This window comes from Haliaeetus albicilla, chromosome 20 (assembly GCF_947461875.1).
Source record: "Haliaeetus albicilla chromosome 20, bHalAlb1.1, whole genome shotgun sequence".
NCBI lineage: Eukaryota > Metazoa > Chordata > Aves > Accipitriformes > Accipitridae > Haliaeetus > Haliaeetus albicilla.
The window spans coordinates 21,755,884-21,778,901 of NC_091502.1; the positions used below are offsets into that span (position 1 = coordinate 21,755,884).

The window sequence follows — 23,018 nt, forward strand, 5'->3', positions numbered from 1 at the left end:
AATCTGCTCAGAATCAAGTTATCTGGGGGAAAAGACCATCTGAATTAACTAGAGCATGAACCAAAAAATGCTTCCATTTTAAGCTTTCAGAATTCCATTCAAGATAATTTCTGTTGGTTTTGTTTGGTTTGTTTCTTATTATTAGAATAACACCACAGAAAGAGGTACCTCCAGCATTCAGGACACTGACTTTTGATTCTAGAATTAACAACTTTAAAGTAGAAACAAACTAAGTAGACAAACATATAATGAGACCTGTGTTCATGCAGAGTTAAGACAGAAAAAGGTAAAAATACAGATCTTCTTACAAAGATAATTAGTAGAAGCATTTAGCTGACATTTATAGGAATGAAGTTCTGTAACTGTTCTCAGGTGTATCATTTTTTTGTATTACCTCATTTCCATACACCATTAGATGATGGGTTGTGATGAGAGATTTGAAGACCACTACCCAGCTACTGTTGGTAGTTCTTTCAAACAAACTGTCTGCCAGTTGTGGGATGTTCACATTCATCTCATTTGTGCACTGGATTAAATCTGCAATACAGAAATTTTTATTATTATGAGTTCTGTGAAGGAAAATTAATAACATACCAAAAAAAAAATCAGTACACTCATTTTATATAGTAATATTTTCTATGAAAACTGAGGGGCTTTCCAGTAAAATAAATTATTTCTTGAAAAGCACCATGGCACTAGTCTAGCACTTGAAAAGCACTAGTCTACCAGAACCTTGTAATACAAAATCCACTCTGCTCACTGCCAAGATTCCTGGTCCTCAATTGCTTTTGCAGTTGCCTTAGAAGGTCCTGGAACACAAGTATTATAACGATTTACACTATCTCTGACTAACAACTCCCAGCTTTCAAACATCTAAAGCATTAACAGCAAAATAATTCTTACATGCTACCACTTAATCGAGTTTTACTGGAAAATCATGACTAGAATTAATTGTAAATCTCAGATTTCTGGCCTCTTTATGGACCAGTAAACCCTTCTAGACATCGGTTCAATATGAGTAATAAAAGATTAAAATACTGCTTAGTCTTGATACAATGCAATCAACACCTTCAAAAGGGCACAGGAAACATGAAGTGAAAAAATGAGCCCCTAGCTACAGAAGCTGACAGATTAATTTAGTTACAACAAAGCGGGTTGTTAACTGAAAAGATGGTTAGCGGGTTGGCTAGCTAAATCCAATTTTTGCTCAACCTGGACTTCCAGTAGACAAGATCTAGTGACTCTTCAAATAGTTGTTAAAAAAAGTTACCTTATCTTTCTTCTAGATTTGCTACTGTCACAACTGTATAACCACGAGGAGCCATGCTTATAATACAACCAATACAATAACATGTAATAATCCAGTAATTTATTTCCAAATGGTGATGAAGGAAGAGATGACTTAAGATCATGATGCTACAGTGATAAAAACAACAGAAGCAACTATATTAACATCCAAACGTGATGTAACACAGCTTGCTAGCATTCAATATGAAGCTTAAACTTAATGCAACATAGTACTGATGACATTTTACTACTATTACCACCCCAAAAATAAAACAGCAATTTTCACTCAAACTGCCAGCCCTGCCAAAGGCCATAGCTCAATAAGGATCAAGACTTGAGTAAGCCCTATGCCTGCCTGTCTATTGGCTACTAGAGTTTTAACTGGAAACATCTGTTTAATCTGAAGGGAAACGTTTAACCTTTGAAGACAGTTTTATACCCTGCTATGAACAATCGTTCATCAAGGACTCCTAAAAGACAGGACCCTCCTTCAGCCCCAGAAGGAGGTAAGCATGGCTACCACAAACTCAGAACTAGTATGGTCAGAACTGAAAAAGCTGCTATTTACAAGTTTAATTATTAAAGGAAGCAAGCAGGAAATGATTTGCACATTCAAAATGTAATGAGATGGAGAGATTAGCCATTCCTTTATCTACAAGTAAAACTGTGATGACTTGATGACTACAGGCATTCATGACCTCATTTTTAAGTCACGGTTATCTATTATTGGATGATGATTTGGGGCTGTTAAGACAATGCTAGGATATTACTCAGCAAGAGACATGCTCTGAACTGGATCATTAAAACCAAGCCCTGCAGCTTCTTGATCTTCAGGTCTTCCCACCTAAGTAATAACACAAGTAGTTTTGTGCAAGGCTATCTGGCAGGTACGCACATTAAACACAAAGGTATATGCATCACAGGATGTCATGTCATACATTTTGGTATAAGAGGTGCAAATGCATATTAGAAAGCGAGAACTTCTGTTCTTAAATGCAACATTTACCAACTAGTCAACAGTAACAAAGAAAGAGGTGCCACTTGAAAATCCACCATCTAAAATTACTAAAAAAACTATTCCCATTCTAGATGATATTTTCCGCTGGAAGAAATGTTTTCTGAAACACCATTGGACTTCCAAATCATGTTTTGGTATCTCTTGCAGTGTGTGAAAGAAAACAGGCTCTGTAACCCAGCAGAAAATCATCCCTCACAGAACTGATGAGCGTTTATGTGAAAAGCATACGAATGAACTTGGGGGAGGGCGGGGGGAGAGGGCAGGCACGTTAGGAAGGAGAACTAGTAGTAGCCAACTGGGAGAGAACATAGGCAAGAACAGAAGTAACACTGGCAAGTCTAGCCTTGAATGAAAGGAATTAAGTTTGTAAATGCAAACAAGGGAAAGTCGCTGCGATACCACAGTTACTACAAACTAAGTTTAGCAAAACATGAAGTTTCTTTCTCTACAAAATGCAGGTTGAACAACAGAGATGCTTAATAATCTGGTATGTCCTGATACCCCAAAGTGCCTACATCATATACATTACAGAAAAGTTACATCTGTCTAAAAGCTTCTTTGAAAGTATTTGCATGGACAATGCTAATTAGATAAAGAAATATTTGCACAGTTAAATCCAAATTAGATCAGCAATTTTTGTGCTAACCATAGCATAAGAAGCATAGTACAGACGCAGAAGACAGTACCCTGCATCCCACACTGCTGCACTGCCTGTTCAGAAAGACTGTCATATATAGTGTTCTTGCTTTTTTATCCTATTCCCACAGACACCCTTCATTAAGTGAGAGGAACAAATATATAATTATTTTCACATCCTACACTTTACACAACTCGTCTCACACCCACCTATGAAAATACTAGCTATGTATTTTGAAACATAAGTGCCCAAAGCAACATATCTCAAGACTGCTCGTTACAGGGTATGGTATGAGCGATACCACAGGCAGGTATATAACCAAAGGGCACAGCACTAAGGGGAACAGCTTTAACCTTAGAAAAGAACAAAACCCAACCAAGCAAAAAACGAAATCAAGCAAAAAAGGATAACCCTTGGTAAAAGTGTGATGACTGTTTCATCTTCCATCTTCTTATCACAGGAGAGAAGGAGGAGGATTGAATGCTTACTACCCCCATCAAAACTACAGAAAGTAAACTCACTCTCTTTATTGACCTTCTGCATTAATGCCCACAACACCTCATAGCTGAAAAGGAACTCCTGGGAAGTACAAACCACCTAAAAGCTGCTAAAACTTCCACAACATAAGACACACAGCATACAGATATTAAACATTGATCATTGTTTCAAAGGCGGCAGCAGTTAACAAGAATTTTAAGTTAAGCTTGCAGCTGGCTGGGACAGTTGTACGAGGGAAGCTTAGACAGCAATGAATGCAGAGTCATATCCACAGGGATAGCTGGAGACAGCCCAGAAAAAGGCCATCAGGATGGCCAGGGCTTAGAGTACATGATGCACAAGAAGCAGTTGAAGGAGGTGGGTTTATTCCATCTGTGAAATGGAAGGCTAAAGGCAAGGAGGGGGAATATAAACTCTACCTTCACAGTCAGATGTTTCTTGGAGGCTCACAGCAGAAGGATGAGAGGCAGCAGTCATGCTGCAACAAGGGAAATTCTTATCAGATCAAGAAATTAAAAACCTTCACAGTCAAAGTGATCAGGCACTAGAGCCCATAAGCAATCAGATCTTTTAAAGTTTGACATGGTTTAAGCAGGGGGTTTATTAGAGGACCTTCTGAGGTCCCTTCCAACCTAAAGTAATCTACATTTTTATGTACAGTCTATGGAAAGAGAATGAGAAAATGGAGACAGGCAAAAACAAACAAGTGACTTACGAAGTAAGTTAAAGTCCAAAAGAATAGTCCAACAGGAGTATAATTGTGAAGATTTCAAAACCTTAGACGTATTTAAGTGATTGATAAGACTTTTGTTTTGACAATCTCCATTTACCTACCTACACTAAAATCATACACCAAATTTCAGCAGAGATGTCAAAACTAGACTTTCCTAAAAAAAAAACCAGTTCTAGTTTGTTTTTAAATATGGTTTAGTTTCTTCTATTTTTGTTATAACAGTTTAAATTTTTACCACTAAATGACTTTCACATAATTCAGTTCTGTTTGAGTTTATGGCTTTTTTCCAACAAAGCAAAGATTTTGCAAACAAAGGTCTGGACTACAGACGTTTCAGTAACACTGAAGATTTGCAACTGCACCTCTACAAAAGCAACTGTATTGCCTAACCCTGTTGAAGTTCACTAGTACAAAACATGCAATAAAATACTGCATAATACTCTGGGTAAGAAAAAGAATGTTACTTGCACTCCCAACGAAGATAACTACAGTCTTTACAACTGTTCAGCCTTCATTACAGGAAAGAATCAAACTCTTCATTGCTTTACACAATTGATAGTTATAGGTGAGAGAAGTACAAAGGTAGAAAGTACAGTAAAAGTACAGCAAGACTGAAGATTCATATCCAAGAAATGAGCAGCGATCATCTACACAAAGCAGCTACTACAAGGCTATGATGTTCATTTGAAGTACAGCATCTACTCCACACTAGGCATGTAGATGTGGATTAGCCAACCCATGGTAAGTGATTATATGATTCTTAACCCAGAGCAAACATGAGGCAGTCAGGCTAGATGGCAATACATCAAAGGCATCTGCCACAAATTATCCTAGAGAACACGTGTGCTTTCAACATGTGCCTGTGACCTGACTCCTCGCGCAGAAGAACCTCATTCTGTGCTAAGCAGCCTCCTAAGACAAAGCTATGAAAAACTAGTTTATTTCCCCACAAAAAGATCCATTGGGTAAGATGAACATGTTTTTATGAATTTCTTTCCAGAATCTTACCCATATTAATTCGCAGTAAGACTATAAAAGTTTGGCGTGAAAATAGGCTTCACTAACTCAGACTGTATAATTTGCAGTAACCTGAACAGTAAACTGAATGTAAGCCAGAATTATGTACTTCATGTACTGATTATTTCCAATGGTTTAGCTATACCTCTCATTTTGAACAACGTTTCTATCCGTAAGTATCAACCTAAAAACATTTACAAGAACCAGATCTTCCAGGCCAGAAAGCGTGCCCAAACCTCTAGTTACTCCAAAATAAGTCAAGCAACTGTGACAGATTCCCATCTTGCTAACCATTGCTTTTTCATCTATTATACCAAAGATGCTATCTAGAGTGAGCACATAAGAGGTTATATTTTCCAACATGCTGACAGTTGTTTCTTTTTATAATGTGAGAGACAGCATCCATCCAGTAAGCAGGCAATTGAAATATTGATCATTCAACATTAGTAGGCACATACAGTGCCAAGAGTTAAATACATTACGCTCTTCAGTAAAAAAAAAAAAACAAACAAAAAACAAAAACCCAAAACCATAAAGGGAGAGTAAGGTAAATGACATCCTAGTTAGTTAATTCTTTATTTACACATTCTGTCAGATACAGATGAAATTCAGATGAAATCAACCCCTCATAATAAGGTTTGGCCAAACACCAAAAAGCCTGAAAATGCTGAACTGCTTTGCCCAGTAAGTCACCCACCCATTCTCTACATCTCATTGAATCTGAATTCATATTTGATAAAACGACTAAAAAGGTAAGACAATTCTGGTGCAAGATTAGGCAGTTGAGCTTGCCTGGGACAAACTGCTGCAAAATAAGGTTTTTTAAACACTTATGTGGAAATTACTTGGGAATAGAAATTATTCTAGATTACATACTGCCTTCGTAAATTGGGAAGCTACAGCAGAATAAGTGATCCATGGAACAGCATCTCCAAGTAACAGTTGCAATAAAGGAGCTCATTACCCCAGTGCTGATGAAAAAAATTAATGAAAATACCACAATATATGTTGCTTCCAGATAGGCTAAATTTAGTCTAAAACAGGACCAAAAAAGTCTTCAGAATAAGAGCACTTTGCTCTTGATTCACACGTTTGTGCATATTGCAGTTTTATGAAGTTGACTGGAAAATGATTAGGAAACAAGTACTGCAATCCTGGGAAACAGCTCATATACAATTTTTAGACTAACTACAACTAGAAAATAAAATAAGTCACAGGCCCTGCCAGAAACTCAAGAAGTTTGCTTTGTAAGAATTAGCCCAATTTATTTATTTTTAAAAAGATATTAAAATCAGAGCTCAACAAGAAGAGCTCCACAAGACAAGCAGACCACTTTACTACCACTCCTGTTTAAATGATCCAGTTTTCACACTGAAGCTATCTAATACGTGAGTGGCTTTGCTCAGATGGCATGTTTTCTTTTGATCCCTGCTAGAGGTACTATTGTAACAAAAACTTAGTGTCCCCCAAAACAGCTTCTTACAGGAATCAGGCCTGTGTTTGACATTCACCCACAGTCATAGAAATTGGTATCACAAACGCAGGACTGCACCTTAGTGCAAGATTCAATATGGAAATGGCCATCTGAACAACAAAAGGGGCAAAATTTTCCTTAATGTTTATTTTAACTTCAGAGACTAACAAACACTAGAAGTACAAGGCATGATTAAAGACAGGCATGTATACCTTTACCACATTAAACAAATACATGATTTCTCCCAAGCCAACATAAAATCAACATAAAAAAGACACTACAGATGATTAATCAAGTAAACCATATGTTAACAGCCTGAGCTTACCTATTCAGAATATGCACATACTTAGCTCCAGGTTCAACAGGAGTCTCCAATTTATTCTGTGATCTTCCACAAACACACATTTACACAGCTACGCCTAATAATAAGTCCTATATATGAATAGTTCTTTGATTTTTTTTTTAACATTATTAAAATACCACCCTATTAAATTAAGCAAACAGCTGATTTCTTTGTATCATTACCTTTGGGCAGATCTGCATGTTACATATCTCTGCCCTACCACAAGGTATTGTCAAAGCTTAAAGGTCATTCTGAATAGACTACATACTTTTCAGATAGCATATACGGCTTTATTTCAGATAAACTCAATGCCCAGACAAGGAAAAATACTATGATAAAAGGGATGAATATTTAATCACACACAAATTAAAATTTGAAACATGAAAAATTCTTAATACCCTACTCTTCCAGAATAATCATAATCTAAATACTCTAAAATACAAACTACCAGAAGTTCAGTATGCCAGGAGCGTAAGTGAAGTTACCCAACAAACTCTATGAAGCTGTCAGAAAGCTCTCATTTACTTTAACATTTCATCTTTTCTTAACAGGATTAAAGCCAAAAATCATTATTAGAATTTAAATACATATTGATGGATCCAAAGTGTAACCCAAATATGCATCAGATCAAGTTTACCTAATTGGTAAATTTGTAACTGAAGCCAAAACACATCGCAAAGCCATTTCTTTTTTAAATATAAAAGGAAACTTAAAACATTTATTCAATGAGTTGAGTAATTATTCTTATGAAATTATGTCCACACAGAGGAGTTCAATGGAACACAATCCATTTAGCACATGGATTAGCTTTCAAACTGAGGATATCTCAGTTTATATCTCTTAAACTGTCATGTCAGTGACCGACGTTCTATGTGCATGAGAGAACACTTGTGGCTAATCATTAATGGTGGAATATGGGACACTTTCTACATTTAAAATAATTCTCCTGAAGAGTGTGCATTTGCTTACAATCTTTTCCCCTTTCACCTATGGCCATAGTACATGGATTTTAATGCAGTGCTTGAGATTTTAAAAAGCTATTGATACAGGATCATTTTTCCCTCTAGGGGAGCAGTTTCTCCAAAAGACGGAACATTCAAAGCTGAAACACTTTCATTTCATTACACTTTTGAAAATCACATACAGTGGTGAAAATTCTGGTGTCTCCACTTAACCCAACAGCTGAAGCAAAAAAAACCTACCACACCATATAGCTGTCTGCTCTGCTAAGGCTCAAGTTCAATGGCCTTCTCTAGCTGTACAGATTTCAATTCATACTTTACAATTCCCAAGTTATACCACTTTCCACTATGTCAGGGTCTCATTTTCTTATGTTAATACTTCTCACTCTAGAGAAATATTTGATCACTGGAACAGAGCAACAAATGTGAAGTGTTCCCTCATTTGGTAAGCAATCTTAACTGAAACAGAAATGCTGAATATAAAGATCCGTTGCACAGTTCCACAGGTAAGGCATTACCAAGGGCTGGATGAGAACCTCAGCAGGGACACAACTGTTTCCCACATGATGATACAGTGTAGCAGCACCTAACACTGTCAACTGTCTTTAAGAATTAGGTGAAAAATTTCAAAGATCAGAAGTCAGCAAATTTGCAGCAAATTGGTTAACGATCTGATCGGGATTATGCCAATAAGAAGTTTGCCACTAGACAAAAAATTCCCTCCTTTGGTTTTGTGTTAGGAATACATTTACAGCAAGCACTAGTGGTGGTGTAAAGTTTAATTTACTATTTCTAAAGAAATTTTTCAGGTTTGGGATTACTTCCCCCCACCCCCCAAAACAGCTAACATGATCTATGTACCCATGTTGACTTTAAATAGACCCGTCACAGGTTCTGGCAAGGCACACATGCCTGCCACATCTTTCCTTTCCAGGAGGACATGGAAAAGCGTTACGCAATATGGAAAATAGGTGTTATTGAGGAAAAAACAAACAAACAAACAAACAGACACTCCAGTTAAGTTAATGGAACATTTGACAGCAAATCTCGAACGCAGCAGAAACTGAATTGCAGCTGCAAGTTTTCCATGGTCAGTTTTTACTCTGTCATTTGCTGAACTAAGAATTTCTTTTTAGCCTGGGTGGTTTGTGTGAAGTTTAACATGAAAGATTAGAATTACCTAATCTCTCTATATTAGATCTTTTCCTAGTTGCATTGTTTTCTTCAAATTTCCGCAATAGATCATCTTCCTACCTTGAATAGGAGGCAAGTCAAGGTAGTCCCTTGTTTTCAAACATCCAATATAAAGTATCAAGGAGAAGAGTTTTTCAACTGGCTGCTGATGACAAGTATTTTGGACTATGGGAGTTATTTTTTCCACTCACCTTGACAAGCTGATTATGAAGGTAACAAGCACTTATGATATTTCTTATTCTAATTTTATCCAGTTTCAAAAAAAAACCCCAAAACTTGAAATTACTTCACAAATACATACCAGTTTTATTTGAAAAGTTTATGAACTCTAGCAAAACCTCTTGAAAACACTTATAGAACATTTAACATGCACTCTTCTTCAATATTTAAACACTAGAGAATTTAGCTGCACCATGAAAGCATTTTGGACACTTACAAAAAACACAAGAAATCAGAAATACTAAAATAAGAACAAAATACAGAAATTGGCTGTAAAATCAAGTATTAAAATCTACTTCTACAGATTAACAGTTCTGATGACAGTGAACCCTAACACATTCAAATCTGATTCTACACATTCCAATTGACTTTTTAAACCAAAATAACTTAATGTATGCATATGGTAAATTTCTAAATAATTTCCCACGTCTTCCATAGGTGATGTCCTTATTTGAACATGGAAAATAGGATTAGAAAGCCCCTGGATGTAAATAAGTAATTTTCACTAAAGAACCAAACAATCTGTCTAAAAACTATAATCAAAGTAGTTTTGAACATGAATTCAAACATGCAAAATTGTCAATTTTTTAAAATTTATTTCTTCCTCAGATACGTTTGGTAACTGCAAATGAAGCCTGTGCCAAAACAAAGAAACCCCAAATGGCATACTTAAGTGATTAAGCTAGAAAAAGCGAATGATGTTAAATTTCAGTCTGAGCCAGTAAATGTCATTTAATCTGATGGAAGAATATTATGTAACCAGCATGTATTTGAAAACTGACTGATACTTAAATGTTTTCACAATTACCAGAAAATACCTACATTTGCAGTTTAAAACAAAATATGCCATAAACAGTATTTGTTCTAAATTTAGTTTTGTTTCTCTTCTGAATAAACCCACTTGTACCAAACTGCTTTACTAGAAGGAGTTTTCTACAGCAAAAATTCCCAGTGGCTTCACCCAAGTTGCCTCGAGTGGGGGACAAGGAAATCTGGACCACACATTTGTTATAATTAACAATAAAAATTCCAGCTGAAAATTCTTCCTCTGTATATAACATTATTCTAAGAGCTAGATACACTGACTCAGGAAATAATTTATGGAAGAGTTAAAGAAATCTGAGAAGACCCACTCTGTTCAGAGCTTTCCATGTTTAAAAAGGAATGTAATTTAATCTTATTTATATTAGATAAGCAGGATAAAAAAAGGCAGAAAGCAGGTTTAATATAATGTAGAATAACTTGTTCTACAGCCAACAATTTATATTTTCATTTCATCAAGTTGCATCTTGTCTTTTCTTCGAATTCAAATAAGACTATCATGTTCTCTTTCCTACCTAAAACTGCAATTTCTAATTGCAATTCTTAGAAACTACTTTAAATCTCCAACAGTAACCCTGTGAACTCAGCAGTACTGCCTCAGGTACCTCTAACTGTCTAGATTTACTCTTACAGTAACTCTTTGACTAACCTTTACTTCTTACGTTTGAGAACTGTAAAAATTATTACAATACTTTCAGTGAAAAATACAGGTAAAAACGGGTTCAGCTGGGCAACTGCTTCAACGAAAACTTCTCCGAGTAACTATCAAAACTCTTCAGCAAACAAAGCATCAATAAATGAAACAGTAAAAGAAGTTAAAAATAAGGGAAGCATAACTCAAACCAATAGGTAGTCACATTGACAACTTGGTTTGTTGGGTTTTTTTTTTAATTTTTCATCTTAAGTCCCACATAAAGGTAGGTGCCAAATTACCATTTTGAGCCATGATTCATAATGATTATTCAAAGTCTTCCCTAGTTACGAATACTGCGGAAATGACAAGTCTGGCTAAGCTACCTTTACAAAATCAATTTCTCAAGACATAGCAGAACATTGCTTCCCAAATAATTTCTTACATTTAAACTTGCTGAGTACCCCCATCATGCTTTAAAGGCTAACATTAAAATACTGCTTAATTTTGTCTCAACAGCTCCAGCCACATACTGTAAATACAATACTCTAACTTCAACTATACTTGTCTCATTAATCCAGAAACAGTTACAGGCACAATTACACAAGTGTTAACTGTACAATGATGGCACATAAACATGTTAGAGCAGTTTAGAAACTGAATATACCAACACCACAATCCTTCCTCTTATCTGCTCATCTAATCAGACACATTTCTCCTTGAAAAAAAATGACAATTTTAAGCTGTTCCCTTTCACCCTGCAAGCATCACCATGTTACACTTCCAGACAAGAGAAGTTGCTGGTATTCTGTTAAGCTCAATTTAAGAAAATAACCTGAACTACCAGATCATCATAGCAGAATGAATAAAGTAAGTTATACATACGTAGGATCACCGAGTTATAGAATAATTCTGCATAAAAGCCATCAACACAATGGAAAAAACACTGTTGTCTGTAATCTACTTCCTTAATGAAATATTTTTCTTTCGATGTTTCCTAACTTTCCAGTCATCTTAATTCAGCTGATCTCCTCTGGATTCTCTAGAGTTTCACTAATATTTTGGGGTGGGGGGTGGGGGGGTGGGGGGGGTTGTGGTTTTTTTTTTAAATATAGTGCCCCAAGCTGGATACTGAAGCTCCTCAGCACCAAATATAATGGAAACAACTTTGTCCCATAACACAATCTTCTATAGACATACGGAAGGACGCCCATCTTTCCTGCAGCCTCACAATGGTGGTTTATAATGAAAATGAAATGAGCCAAAGCCTCTTGTAGTGCTGCCACACTTCCAGATAATTCTTTTACACACTCAACTTTGACACCTTCCTTACCCATTTAGAACTTTGCACTTAAAAGCATTCATGGAGTACTACTCCAATTTATCAGCGTAACTTTGTCTTCTAATCTTGGTCTGAAGAGCAGCTGCAAACTTTCCCAGCACAATGCTATTCTCTGTTAACACATGGTATATTCCAACATAACGGTTATTAATAAAAAAAGCATCATTAGAACCAGATATGGACATATTATCCACTTTAAGTATCCTCCAATTTGATGGCAAAGAGATGCAAGCAGCCTATATTAAAGCAGTTCTCCCATGCACTAGTTAGTTTGAGAGTCATGCAGAAAAAACACACCAAAAAACCACGTTTGTTACCTGTACCCATCAAGATCAGTTGTTGTAATGGGAGAGAACTATCTTTGTTAAAATCTTAAAATATTAATCGATAAAAAGCATCTAAAAGATATTATCTTTCTAAAGATTAATTTTCCAGGTCCTCTCTTCTCCCTACAATTCCTTTTTGTCTGCTGTTCTTCAGTATTCACATTTTCTTAGAGACAGACACCAAAAATTTAAGTAATTATTTAAGCTAGAATCAGAAATTTCATTGCAGAAGATCTTTACCAGGTCCTGCCAATTCGTATTCAACTAACATAAGTAAATATTCCTTAGCATAGTTTTCTGGGAGGAAAGGAAAAAAAAAAGCATTCCTTTCCTCTTGTAAAGAGTAACTGTACTAAATACCTGGTCACAATTATCTCTTGCGAAGCTTAAAGAAAAAAGGCCTGTTGATGTTTGAGCCATCTCAGTATCATTTTCTCCCCTGTTAGACAGGCATGTTTTTAAGTTAATTATTATGATAGTAAAGGTTATGGATCTCTGGAGTGGACGCAGCATACTGGCAAAAAAATTCTTTAGATAAATGACCATCAGCGATTCCAAATCTTTCTGCAAAAGTAGTGTTTTGACACAATGAACTACGTCTCCACTAGGGATTTTTGCTGGTATTGGTTTTTTCATCACAGCTTTCTTAGTATGTTATTTTAAAGAATGAGTTATAAGCTCTTTTCAGTACAAAAATAGACATTTTCATTACAAATCCACCACACAGAGATAGGTTTTAAGCACACATACATAGTGATGTTGTTTACATATGGTGAAGTCATGCTCAACGAATACAATCTAAAATGTCCAAAGAAAAGGAGCCACAGCCTATACTGGGCACAAAATGCGAACAGCCATTCCCAACTAATGCTCATACCAGCGGAGGTTTCTGTTAGCTCAGCCTACACCAAATAATCCATGGCTTATTAGAACTGTTTTGGCTGAGGATGTGAAAGCCTGACTTTGAATCTTTTCATACTTCGAAGTGATAACATTGCTCTCCTTCTACATACCATGGAAGCAGTTTGAAAGACCTCTCAAAAATTATAATCTCCCACATGTATTGAAACATGTATGCCAAATTTAACAAGTTTAAACTAGGGGGAGACCTACCAGCATGAATGATCCAGGTCACAAAGATAAAAAACTTTCTGCCAAACACTGTTGTCAAACTTTTTTCCCTGCACACCATGTATGCATACATTGTTTGTAATTTTCAAAAAGTTTGTGAACTTCTAATTGCCTGTATTTCATATAAAGAAGAGATGGCTGTATAAGATTACTTGTAAGAATTTTTCCCGCTCAAATTTAAGTAAGACTTCTTATGACAGGTTTTCAGATATTCAAGTATTGTTTTTCTGATAAAGCGTTATCCTTGCAGAGTTCCAAGTTTTATCAATATTGCATTACTCTTAAGAAAAGACTTTAAGTTCTTCCTCTAAACAAGATGACAAATCAACTACTGCTTCAGCACCCTAAGGCTGAGAAATACGCAAGACATGCTAAAACTACTGAATGCTTTTGCTCTACTTTCAATTCCTACACTACATTTTAAAAGCATTTTATCACAAAATCTAGTCCAAAATAAGTATTAGCTCCCACACATAAACTAGCACGTTATTCCCACTAAAAAGTATCTGTAAACTTAGAATCTTGATCCTATCTTTACAAACATGCTTAATAATGAGCCTATGAATCATATTCTAAAAGTGATTCTTGATTACAAGATGAAAAATGCCTGTATCAGCCAACTAACATGACAATTCTTGCATAAGCAGTACATTCAATCTGAGTATTTAACTCACTGGCCTATTTAAACCAGGGAGAAACAAATATTCTTTTTCACTGATCATGTGCTAGCTTCAATGCATTCATGAATAAAGTTATGAATAGTTATTTGTTCAACATTAAGTCAGTATTTTCAGAGTGCATAACTGCAAACACTTGAGGATGCATCCACTTTTTAAGGTTCTAACGAGCTAGAAAGCAGGTACATACCTTAAGGGTTCTGTATAAGCAGCGCTGTTAGAGAATACATTAGGACAGGTGGCTGGGCAGGCTTTGATTTTGAATGACAGCCATCTGATTCAATATTGAAATAAATATTTAAGTTTAATATAGTAGAGTATAATATTAATTACTATATTAAATATTATAATAAATATTTAAGTATCCAATATAATATTTATAGTGTGGACAGCCATACACGTGGATGGATGGAAGCACAATGAACTGCATCAGCTGGAACATTTCTATTTTGATGAAGACTAATTACTTTGAAAATTGTATAGCTTTAACACTACTTTTATCTCCTACTACAAACATGAAGTCATTTTAAGCAAACAGTCTGCATACATGCAAGTTTATCCGTTGATTTTACCTTAAGGCGCATAGAGAAGGCTCATAACATGGTTTATAGGTACCTGAGAGAGATCAGTATGTGATGCCAAAGGTATTAAACCTCAGGTCTCCTCACCACCACGTACACATTGAATATGTAACCACGCTGTTCTCTATCTTTCTCTCCGACATGAATAGTGCCCAAGCCATCTGCCTTTGCATACCATAAATTGTTGGTTATAGCACGCACTTACAGCCCTTTCCTTCTGCTCCAAAGGAACTTAGTCTGCAAATACTCCATAGCTATTACACCTCCACACAATAAAAAGAAGTTGCGCTAATGGACATGTGTTGAAAACAAGACTTGTGAAACATGTGTAAAGGCTGCTGTTGCATTGCCAACAGCATGCAACCAATCCTTGCAGATTGCTCTGGAATACCTCCTAGACTCATGCAAAGTACTAACGCAAATGCCCTTACCTAGCAGCTTGCACATTATTGTAGCCTAGCCTACTGGAACAGAGAAGCCATTTTGTCAACAGCAGACACTGCAGAACAAAAAAATCCTCAATGAGCACAACTCTACAGTTGTTTTGCAGCAAGACGACTTTTATTTTTTCAAAAAGGTTGGCCTTTAATATAAATATGGTTCACTTCAGTATCTAACCCTCCTCAATTCTGCAAAGAACTCCTGATCTCAATTTGTGGGATTAAGTCACATAGTCGTCAATACCACCATTTGTAATATAGCTAAATAACCTGTCTTCAAAGCTTCCAGTCCCAGAGCTCACCTGGTCCATATGGGATTCAGATCAAACCTGTTAAAAAGTATACCCAAAGGCAGCCAAAGTACCTATGCCGCCTTCCACCATATGTGACTTCCTTAATCCTGCATTACAGAAAAACAGAGACAACACACCTGACATCATGAACAGCACATTTTGTCAGTAAACACCTCTAGCACAGTTTCTAAATATATGTATCTTCTGAATATACAAAGTATTCACACAAGTGTAATTTAGGTGTTTCTTAGATGTTTGCAGCAAATGTGTGCCATCACTCTGTAGCACAGTGAAACCACGATCAAGCGTTAGCGCAAGCCTGACCTCCTGCCACCACATCTCACTAAACAGATTTTCAAACCAAAAAGTTCTCCTGCTCTTTGTTATTTTAGAACTAATCGCACACATGTAATTCACATTTTTTCTCTTTGAACAGCACCATTTGGTGCATCTTTTAGAATAAAGGGATGTGGAAGACTGCGTGAACATGTTACCAGAAGAGTCAGGAGGTAACTTATTTGTGAAGAAGTTATTCTCTCCCATTTTAAAAGAAGACTTCGGAAATTAGATTTCCTTCTAAACAGAATCTAATTCAGAGCGAGAACAGCACATTTTTCCTCAATCTGTTTGGGAAACATGTATTTGAGTTAAAGGAGTTATGCCTCTGTATTTGCCTACCTCCATCAGTGCTGAAACTGCAGATGAAGATGTGTATATCCACCTCCATACAGCAAAGCTTTCTGCTCAGACTATGACCTTCTCGACATCAAAGGTTTTCCAGTTTCTAGAAAGCACTCATGCCAAAACACATCTTCTACTATGCAGCCTCCCAGACTGTGTAATGCCTGCAGCACACTAAGTGTACTGGTGTCCTCAGCAAACCAGAAATTATATAGGACAATAAATTCAAATGTAATTGTAAAAATATTTAAATGCTTCGTAGGACATATTCCTTGGCAGATACCATCCTCTACAGTTTCACCTACAGTAAAGGGCTGCCCGGTTAATTACTGGGGGAAAAGAAAAAAAAAAAAGAATTACAGACACATAGTTTTATGGAAATAATGCCTTCTTTTGTCACAGGTTCATGCTAGCTTGTTGTACAAAATAAGCTGTACTGTCAAGAGATTCTAGCATTGATTAGATTCAAGGTATGAATAAACTTTACACACATCATGCTATAATCCAGCTATGCAATATTTCCTATTTTGTGTGGAAAATCTGCATATCTTACTTTTTTGTTGATCTCTCGGGAAGTAACTACAGCAGTGCCCTGTCAGATGATTGCTTACTGTTTTAGCTGACTAAACAGAGGTTAACAGGTCTTAACGAAAATTGTAGTTCTGATCTAAGAGCTTATAAACCATGACATAAGTAGTAGTCCAACAAAAGTGGAAAAAGGGGAAAAGTGGGGAAAACAAGGCAAAAATTAAGAAAGTCACACTGCTAGTAAGCGACAAAACAAAATACAGATTTCCTGAGGGAGTTTTGCTGAGGAATACTTTTTTTTTCCCTGCATTTTCTATAAAAGAAGCTGGTCAACCCCAAAATAATAACCCTCAAGATTTTACCATAAGAGTTCTTTCTCCACTGACAATGCAGGGGCAACAAAAACACTTGCCCAAAGCTTGCTGCAAAACTTTCTTACTAAATCTCAGTTAACAGAGCAAGGAGGAAAGCAATTTAAATTATTTGCCTATTATATCATACAGTGCGTTTTCTTAAAGAGAAAAAAGATTCTTGACAAATTATCTGAATGTGCAAAGCAGCTAATCCTCAAACTTCAAATATTTATCATTCGATGAAAATCAAACACCAACCTTCTACAAAGTGACTGGCAGAAAAATCACACAGCACAGGTTTACACAGTTGGGTACTTGGGCTAGTATCTCAGAGATCAAACAGGATAAGTTTGGTACTCCCTGATGTTATACAAAACAGTCTGAATACACAGTTTTGCAGAATGTGTCTGAGATTTATCTTTATGCTGAAAAACTGAAAGAAAAATAGTCGGCTTTGTAACAAAGCATGGGGACTGAGATGATAGCATAAAGTCTGAAATTAATTCTAGACATAAAATTGTGAAATTGTGTTGCTTTCTTTCTATTGCTCTTTCCCCTAAATCTCACAAGTGACTTCTTTATGTGAAAGGCCATCTACATACAAGCCATCTCTATATGGCTTCTGTCTACTCCTAAGTGGGACTAATCTTCATTTTTCCCAGCAGTAACAGGAGAAAGAAGCATAATGAAAAAACATGAAGCTGCTCATTCCATGCTCCTTCCACCAAAAATATATTTGGTGACGTGCAAAATTCTAGTAATTTTGGTTAAAAAAGTGTCACTACTTTCTAAATTAACACTTTTTTTAAAGCAACTAAAATTCAAGATACCTGGATCAAGAGTACTTCTTGCAGCCATTTTAATGCCAGCTCCATCAATTCCATACCACCTATTTCACATTTTGCACTTTCAAAGTAGGTGAACTTGTTAAAGGAGATTTATCACTGACAGCCACTTTTCATACCTTTTCTTTTGGCCAATACAGGATCAGATTTTGACACAAACTGTTAGCAAACTGAATAAAACAGAGCACCTGTGCTCAAAGGAAAAAAAAAAAAAAAAAATCACTTCTGTCCCCCATCAACACTCAGGTATCATCACAAAACTGTTTCAACTGACACTCAACTGTGCAGCTCTCCCATGAAGGAAGGCAGTCAAGTAAAGGAACAGCTAAAATCCTCCATGCTATTAATAGAAATGTTGGAAATGCCTGCCTAATTTAGCTTTACTTCCTTCTTCAATTCAGAATAACATCTCCCATGAGATATTTGGAGCTCCCTGAGCAAACGAAACTCATCCTGGCTCATCCCAAGTACAGCTTCAACACACATTTGAGTAGCACCCTTTTACAAGGGCACAATAGCTAAAGGTTCAAAACCATCCTTTACAGCCCATGTTAAAGCTGCTCAGACTAAAAGTTTTAAAATATACTGTGAGACAGGTTAGGGTGAAGCAGGTATGGTCTTCACTGAGCATGAAGAGTGAGAACAATGTTTTATTTTCCAGCACCATATATTAAGCTTTACTGATTTTCAGTAGATAAAGCAAAGGACCTTACAAAGGGGAACCCATCTGCTTGCAACAATGCTATTATGTCTGAATTCCATAAATCCAGATCAGCTCCTCCCCTCATCCCCCAGTTTTAGACATCATTCGTGACCACTTTATTAGTGACCATGTGGTTATCAAGTTTCACAAAGTTTTAGAGCAAACATGGAGCTTCAAACCCTTAAGTTTGAAACTGGACTGGTAAGGGAAGTTGTACACAGAAAGAACTCCATATCCCACAGCTTTCAGACAGGAATTTCTGTATTTACCATGCACAAAGACATGTCCCTATCACAAACAGCCCCTAAGATAAACTAAAGCCAAGAGCAGAAGTAAATAACATCTGCCTTTTGGTCCTCAGTAAAAGGAAAGATTACTTCAACCAGATTCTATCTTTAAAATAAAATTGTTTCATGAAGAAAAGCTCTAACAATGCAAAATATAGTTATTCCATTTGCTTCCAAGTAAGATTTGTTCACTGGCTAAAACCTCAGAGAGCTAAAAAGAATATGGAGCTATAGTAAAACTAGGTGTTAGAACATCCTGTGTCAGCCCTACTACATACCAAGAGGCTGACCACATTCCTGTCTACGGAGGCTCCTCATTAACAGTTTAAAATAAGGACAAAAGTATCTCCTCTAATGCACTGTATTTTACTTACAGATAATTAAATATGAAGAAAGTCTCCTCACAAAATAACTGTGTGTAAACAAAAAGCAAAACCCAACAAAACAAAACAGAAAATCAGTCCCTGGAAATGTAAGAGCTTCAAATTTGTAACAATGCAATTCCAAACATCAGAGGTTGAACCTAACTGTGCTGTTCCCCAGTATTTGAGAACTAACACAAAAGCTTCTCTAGATTTCCATCCACTCACATGCCAAATTCGGCACTGAAACAAAATTCACATATTCCATACTTTTAATGGAAAGTAATTTGCTAGGAAATTTACTTAATTTATTTTTTAGCTTTAATTACATTTGATAGGTTTAATAATGCTACTGTTGTGGCAATGTATTCCAACAGAACAGATCTGGAAGAAAGTTTGAGATGGCTCTCTATTAACTATCAAGAACTTAAAAATGAAAGTCTGTATCCAGACCATCATTTCCCACAGAGTAGTGTGCTAGTCCTTGTGTTTCTAACCATTTACAGTCAGGAGTTGTGCATCTTGAGCTTCTCCATCAGACAGCTAATCAAATGCAGCAACTTACTATGCATTTCATATCCTTGTTGTAAATAAATACAGCCCAGGAATGCAAAAGTGTTCATATTTGGTTTCCATTAACTTTTCTTTCATTCCTATGATTAAAATCCACTTCACATATATTTTTCATACTCTAAATTTTATTCTGCAATGCTGTACTGTGACATTCGTGACTGAAATGCAAGCACTCCAGGGAGAAATAGCTCTTATTGAATTTAACACAGGTTATTAATATATTACAGAAAATTTTATTAAAAGGGTAATAAATTCAAATTCAGTAATTTGAATAAAACCCAGCTAATTAGAGCATGTCTATATCAATGAAAGCAGTGACATGGACTGTCACCCTGAGAATTAATTCTAAAATAAAATCTAGCTAAGGATTACAGTGTATTTCTAAATAATAAACAAACTTGGTTGTCAAGAGGAAAAAAATTAACACAAGGATATTGTTCAGAAAGGCATTTTTTCCTGTTTATCTGTAACTGTGATTTGAACAGTACTAGTTATAGCTCATGATGAATAAAAAGTAATTTAATTGCAAGTAAAACACCTGAATTTCACCCCTAAAACTTACAAACTGACACAATCACTTATATAAATATTAAACTTAAGTACCCCTTGTAAGACAGAAAAGGATGAAGGCATTTCATGAGTAAGCTAGACTCTATGAAACTAGCTTTACAACAATACAGATATGAAGAATTGCTTTGTGAACTACAGATGTAGGTAGCTGCTGTACATAATGAAGTAAATATTCCTAGCAGACTGATTTTGAAATGGAAGTTATTTTTAATCTCTTCATAACAATGTATTTGCTGAATTATGAACACCAATGGGCTCTGGCAAATAGAAAAAGGGACAGAATTGAATCTAATCAAATTACACCACCATTCTCATTATGGTGGTATAACCATCACAGTAGTTTAAACAACTTTTAACATTTCACATCAAAAATGAGGTCAGGTCAAGAATACAGAGTTGTGGATCAGAAAAATTCATAAAGTTTCAAATGGGTTGCAATGATGGCTGCAACTATGATGGCGATACTGGGGGGGGGGGAAGGGGAAGGGAATAAATCAAATTCAAGTGTGGCCCGATTTCCAATTAATTATCAACCTATTTGTCACCAAAACCAGAGATACCAGCCAAAAAGACCAAGTGCCACTGCAAACAAATGTAGGTTAAATGCTGATGTGATTTCTGAACACATGGGGAGAAGGGGGGAAGTGGGACACAACACTACATAACAAAAATCAAACCCAAAACAAAAAGCACACACCTGAAAAGCAGGAGGCAGGTACAGAAACACTGCCATATCACATTACAGCTCATTATCCATCCCAGAAGAATCCAAACATTGCCAACAGCAAAGCAAGTTACAAGCAGCCCATAAGAACGCCAGAGAACATGAAGACACCTACTTCTATCTTTTGATAGCCAAGAAACCCAATCTTCTGATTTGGCAGATAAAGCAACAAATCACAGAGCTGCTCTGAATGGATTTACTGCCAGATTAAAGGCATAGAAAAATCTAAAAAAAGTAAAATCCCCGATATTTAAAACATGTTCACTTCTGTTTGTAACCTGAGTTTAGTTTAAAACTTTGTATGTTATCCATTCTGGGTCTTTAAATCCACTTTGCTATTGTAACTTTAGAAACTTATGCCACACAGCTGAATACCAGTGAGTTGGTTTTGTATGTTGGTTTTTTTTGAAAAAAACTAATTGAGGAATGATATGAATTTCATTATCACCTTATCCAACAGCATTAAAAAAAAATATCAGCTTTTACAAGCTATTAATGTGGAAAAACTTTTTTTATACACTAAATATTTGACTAGGAAACAGCATTATTAAGGATTCATAATGTGTGCTTTAAATTGTATTAACTATTAAAAATTGACAAAGGTTACAAACAATAGAGATGCTCTTGATGTCACAGTACACAGCTGGCAACTGGATTAGCTGAGCTACATGCTACTGCAAGTACCATATTTAGAGTAAATATGTGAAATACCAGAGCAGTTTTAACCCGTGCAAATTTATCACTTCCTACATAAGCAAAAGAAACACTGCTGCTAGAATGGCACTGCTGCTAGAGCATACAGATGTTGTGACTGAAGGACTGCTTGCTTGGCAGGAAGCAATAAAGAACATTAAGTGAAGATTTCAAAAGTTTCTTTTCAGGAGAAAGGGAGAAAGAAAGGGTTGATGTGGAGAGCTCTTCCTCAGTAAATTAGTGTAGGTCTGAAGGCAATTATACAGGAGAGCTCAGAATGAGTATAAAACCCACCTTTTGTATTTTTTATTTTATAGACCATGTATATGTCACGACATGAATAAAATAAAACCACAGGATTTCCCTTCATGCCAACACTGTTCATTCCAGTAAATTTTCTTATGCTTCATGCTAGGAATTGACACTCCCAAGCTAAATTTTGGTGTAGATCTTGTTATTTTACACCCTCTGTTTTGAGGTAAAACTTACAAAAGCCTAATTGATTCATGTTTAATATTTCAAATGATCCAGATAAGCATTACTTAAATAAAGCTCCTTTAGCAAAATAGCACAGGAGATGTTTAGTCACAATCGGAAAATCCAGCGTATTTGTTAAGTCTTTATGAAACGCTTAACTTCATTAAGTTATTTTCACACAGTTAAATACAGCTTAGTTCCCTAATTTCTCAAATCTCAATACCCGATTTGTCACATATTACTCATAACTTGGATTCACCATCAGTAGACTTGAGAGTACCGCAAGTTAGCACTGAATTTACTAACATTATTTTGAGGTTTAGAAACTACCAGGTAATAGATAAAGCTGCGATGTAAAACTAGGGGTGAAATACGAAGTACAACAGTGTTTCCACCTGCTTTGAGTTTAGAAGGATACATAGTTAATAAAAATTCGTATCCTGCCTGCTCACAATCACATTTCACAATGGAGAAAACTGCTAGAAGAGCAAGAAAATATCAAAACCAACAATTTTGTATCAACACCAGCTTCTTTCCTTTCCACTTGATTGCAGCTTTTTGGCCAGTTATTTCTTGTTTCCTTCTAATCCAGTGGAG

At 36.0% G+C, this 23,018-nt stretch overlaps 1 protein-coding gene across 9 annotated transcripts in view; it reads right to left on the reverse strand.

Annotated features, from left to right (window-relative positions):
* The window catches only part of PICALM (phosphatidylinositol binding clathrin assembly protein), a 69,537-nt gene that overhangs the window by 40,493 nt on the left and 6,026 nt on the right, over positions 1–23,018 (reverse strand). For all 9 annotated transcript variants that reach the window (XM_069808507.1, XM_069808510.1, XM_069808509.1 and 6 more), the window contains exon 2: positions 395–537. In XM_069808507.1, coding sequence (XP_069664608.1) covers positions 395–537 — 143 coding nt within the window. The remainder of the gene's footprint in view (positions 1–394; positions 538–23,018) is intronic.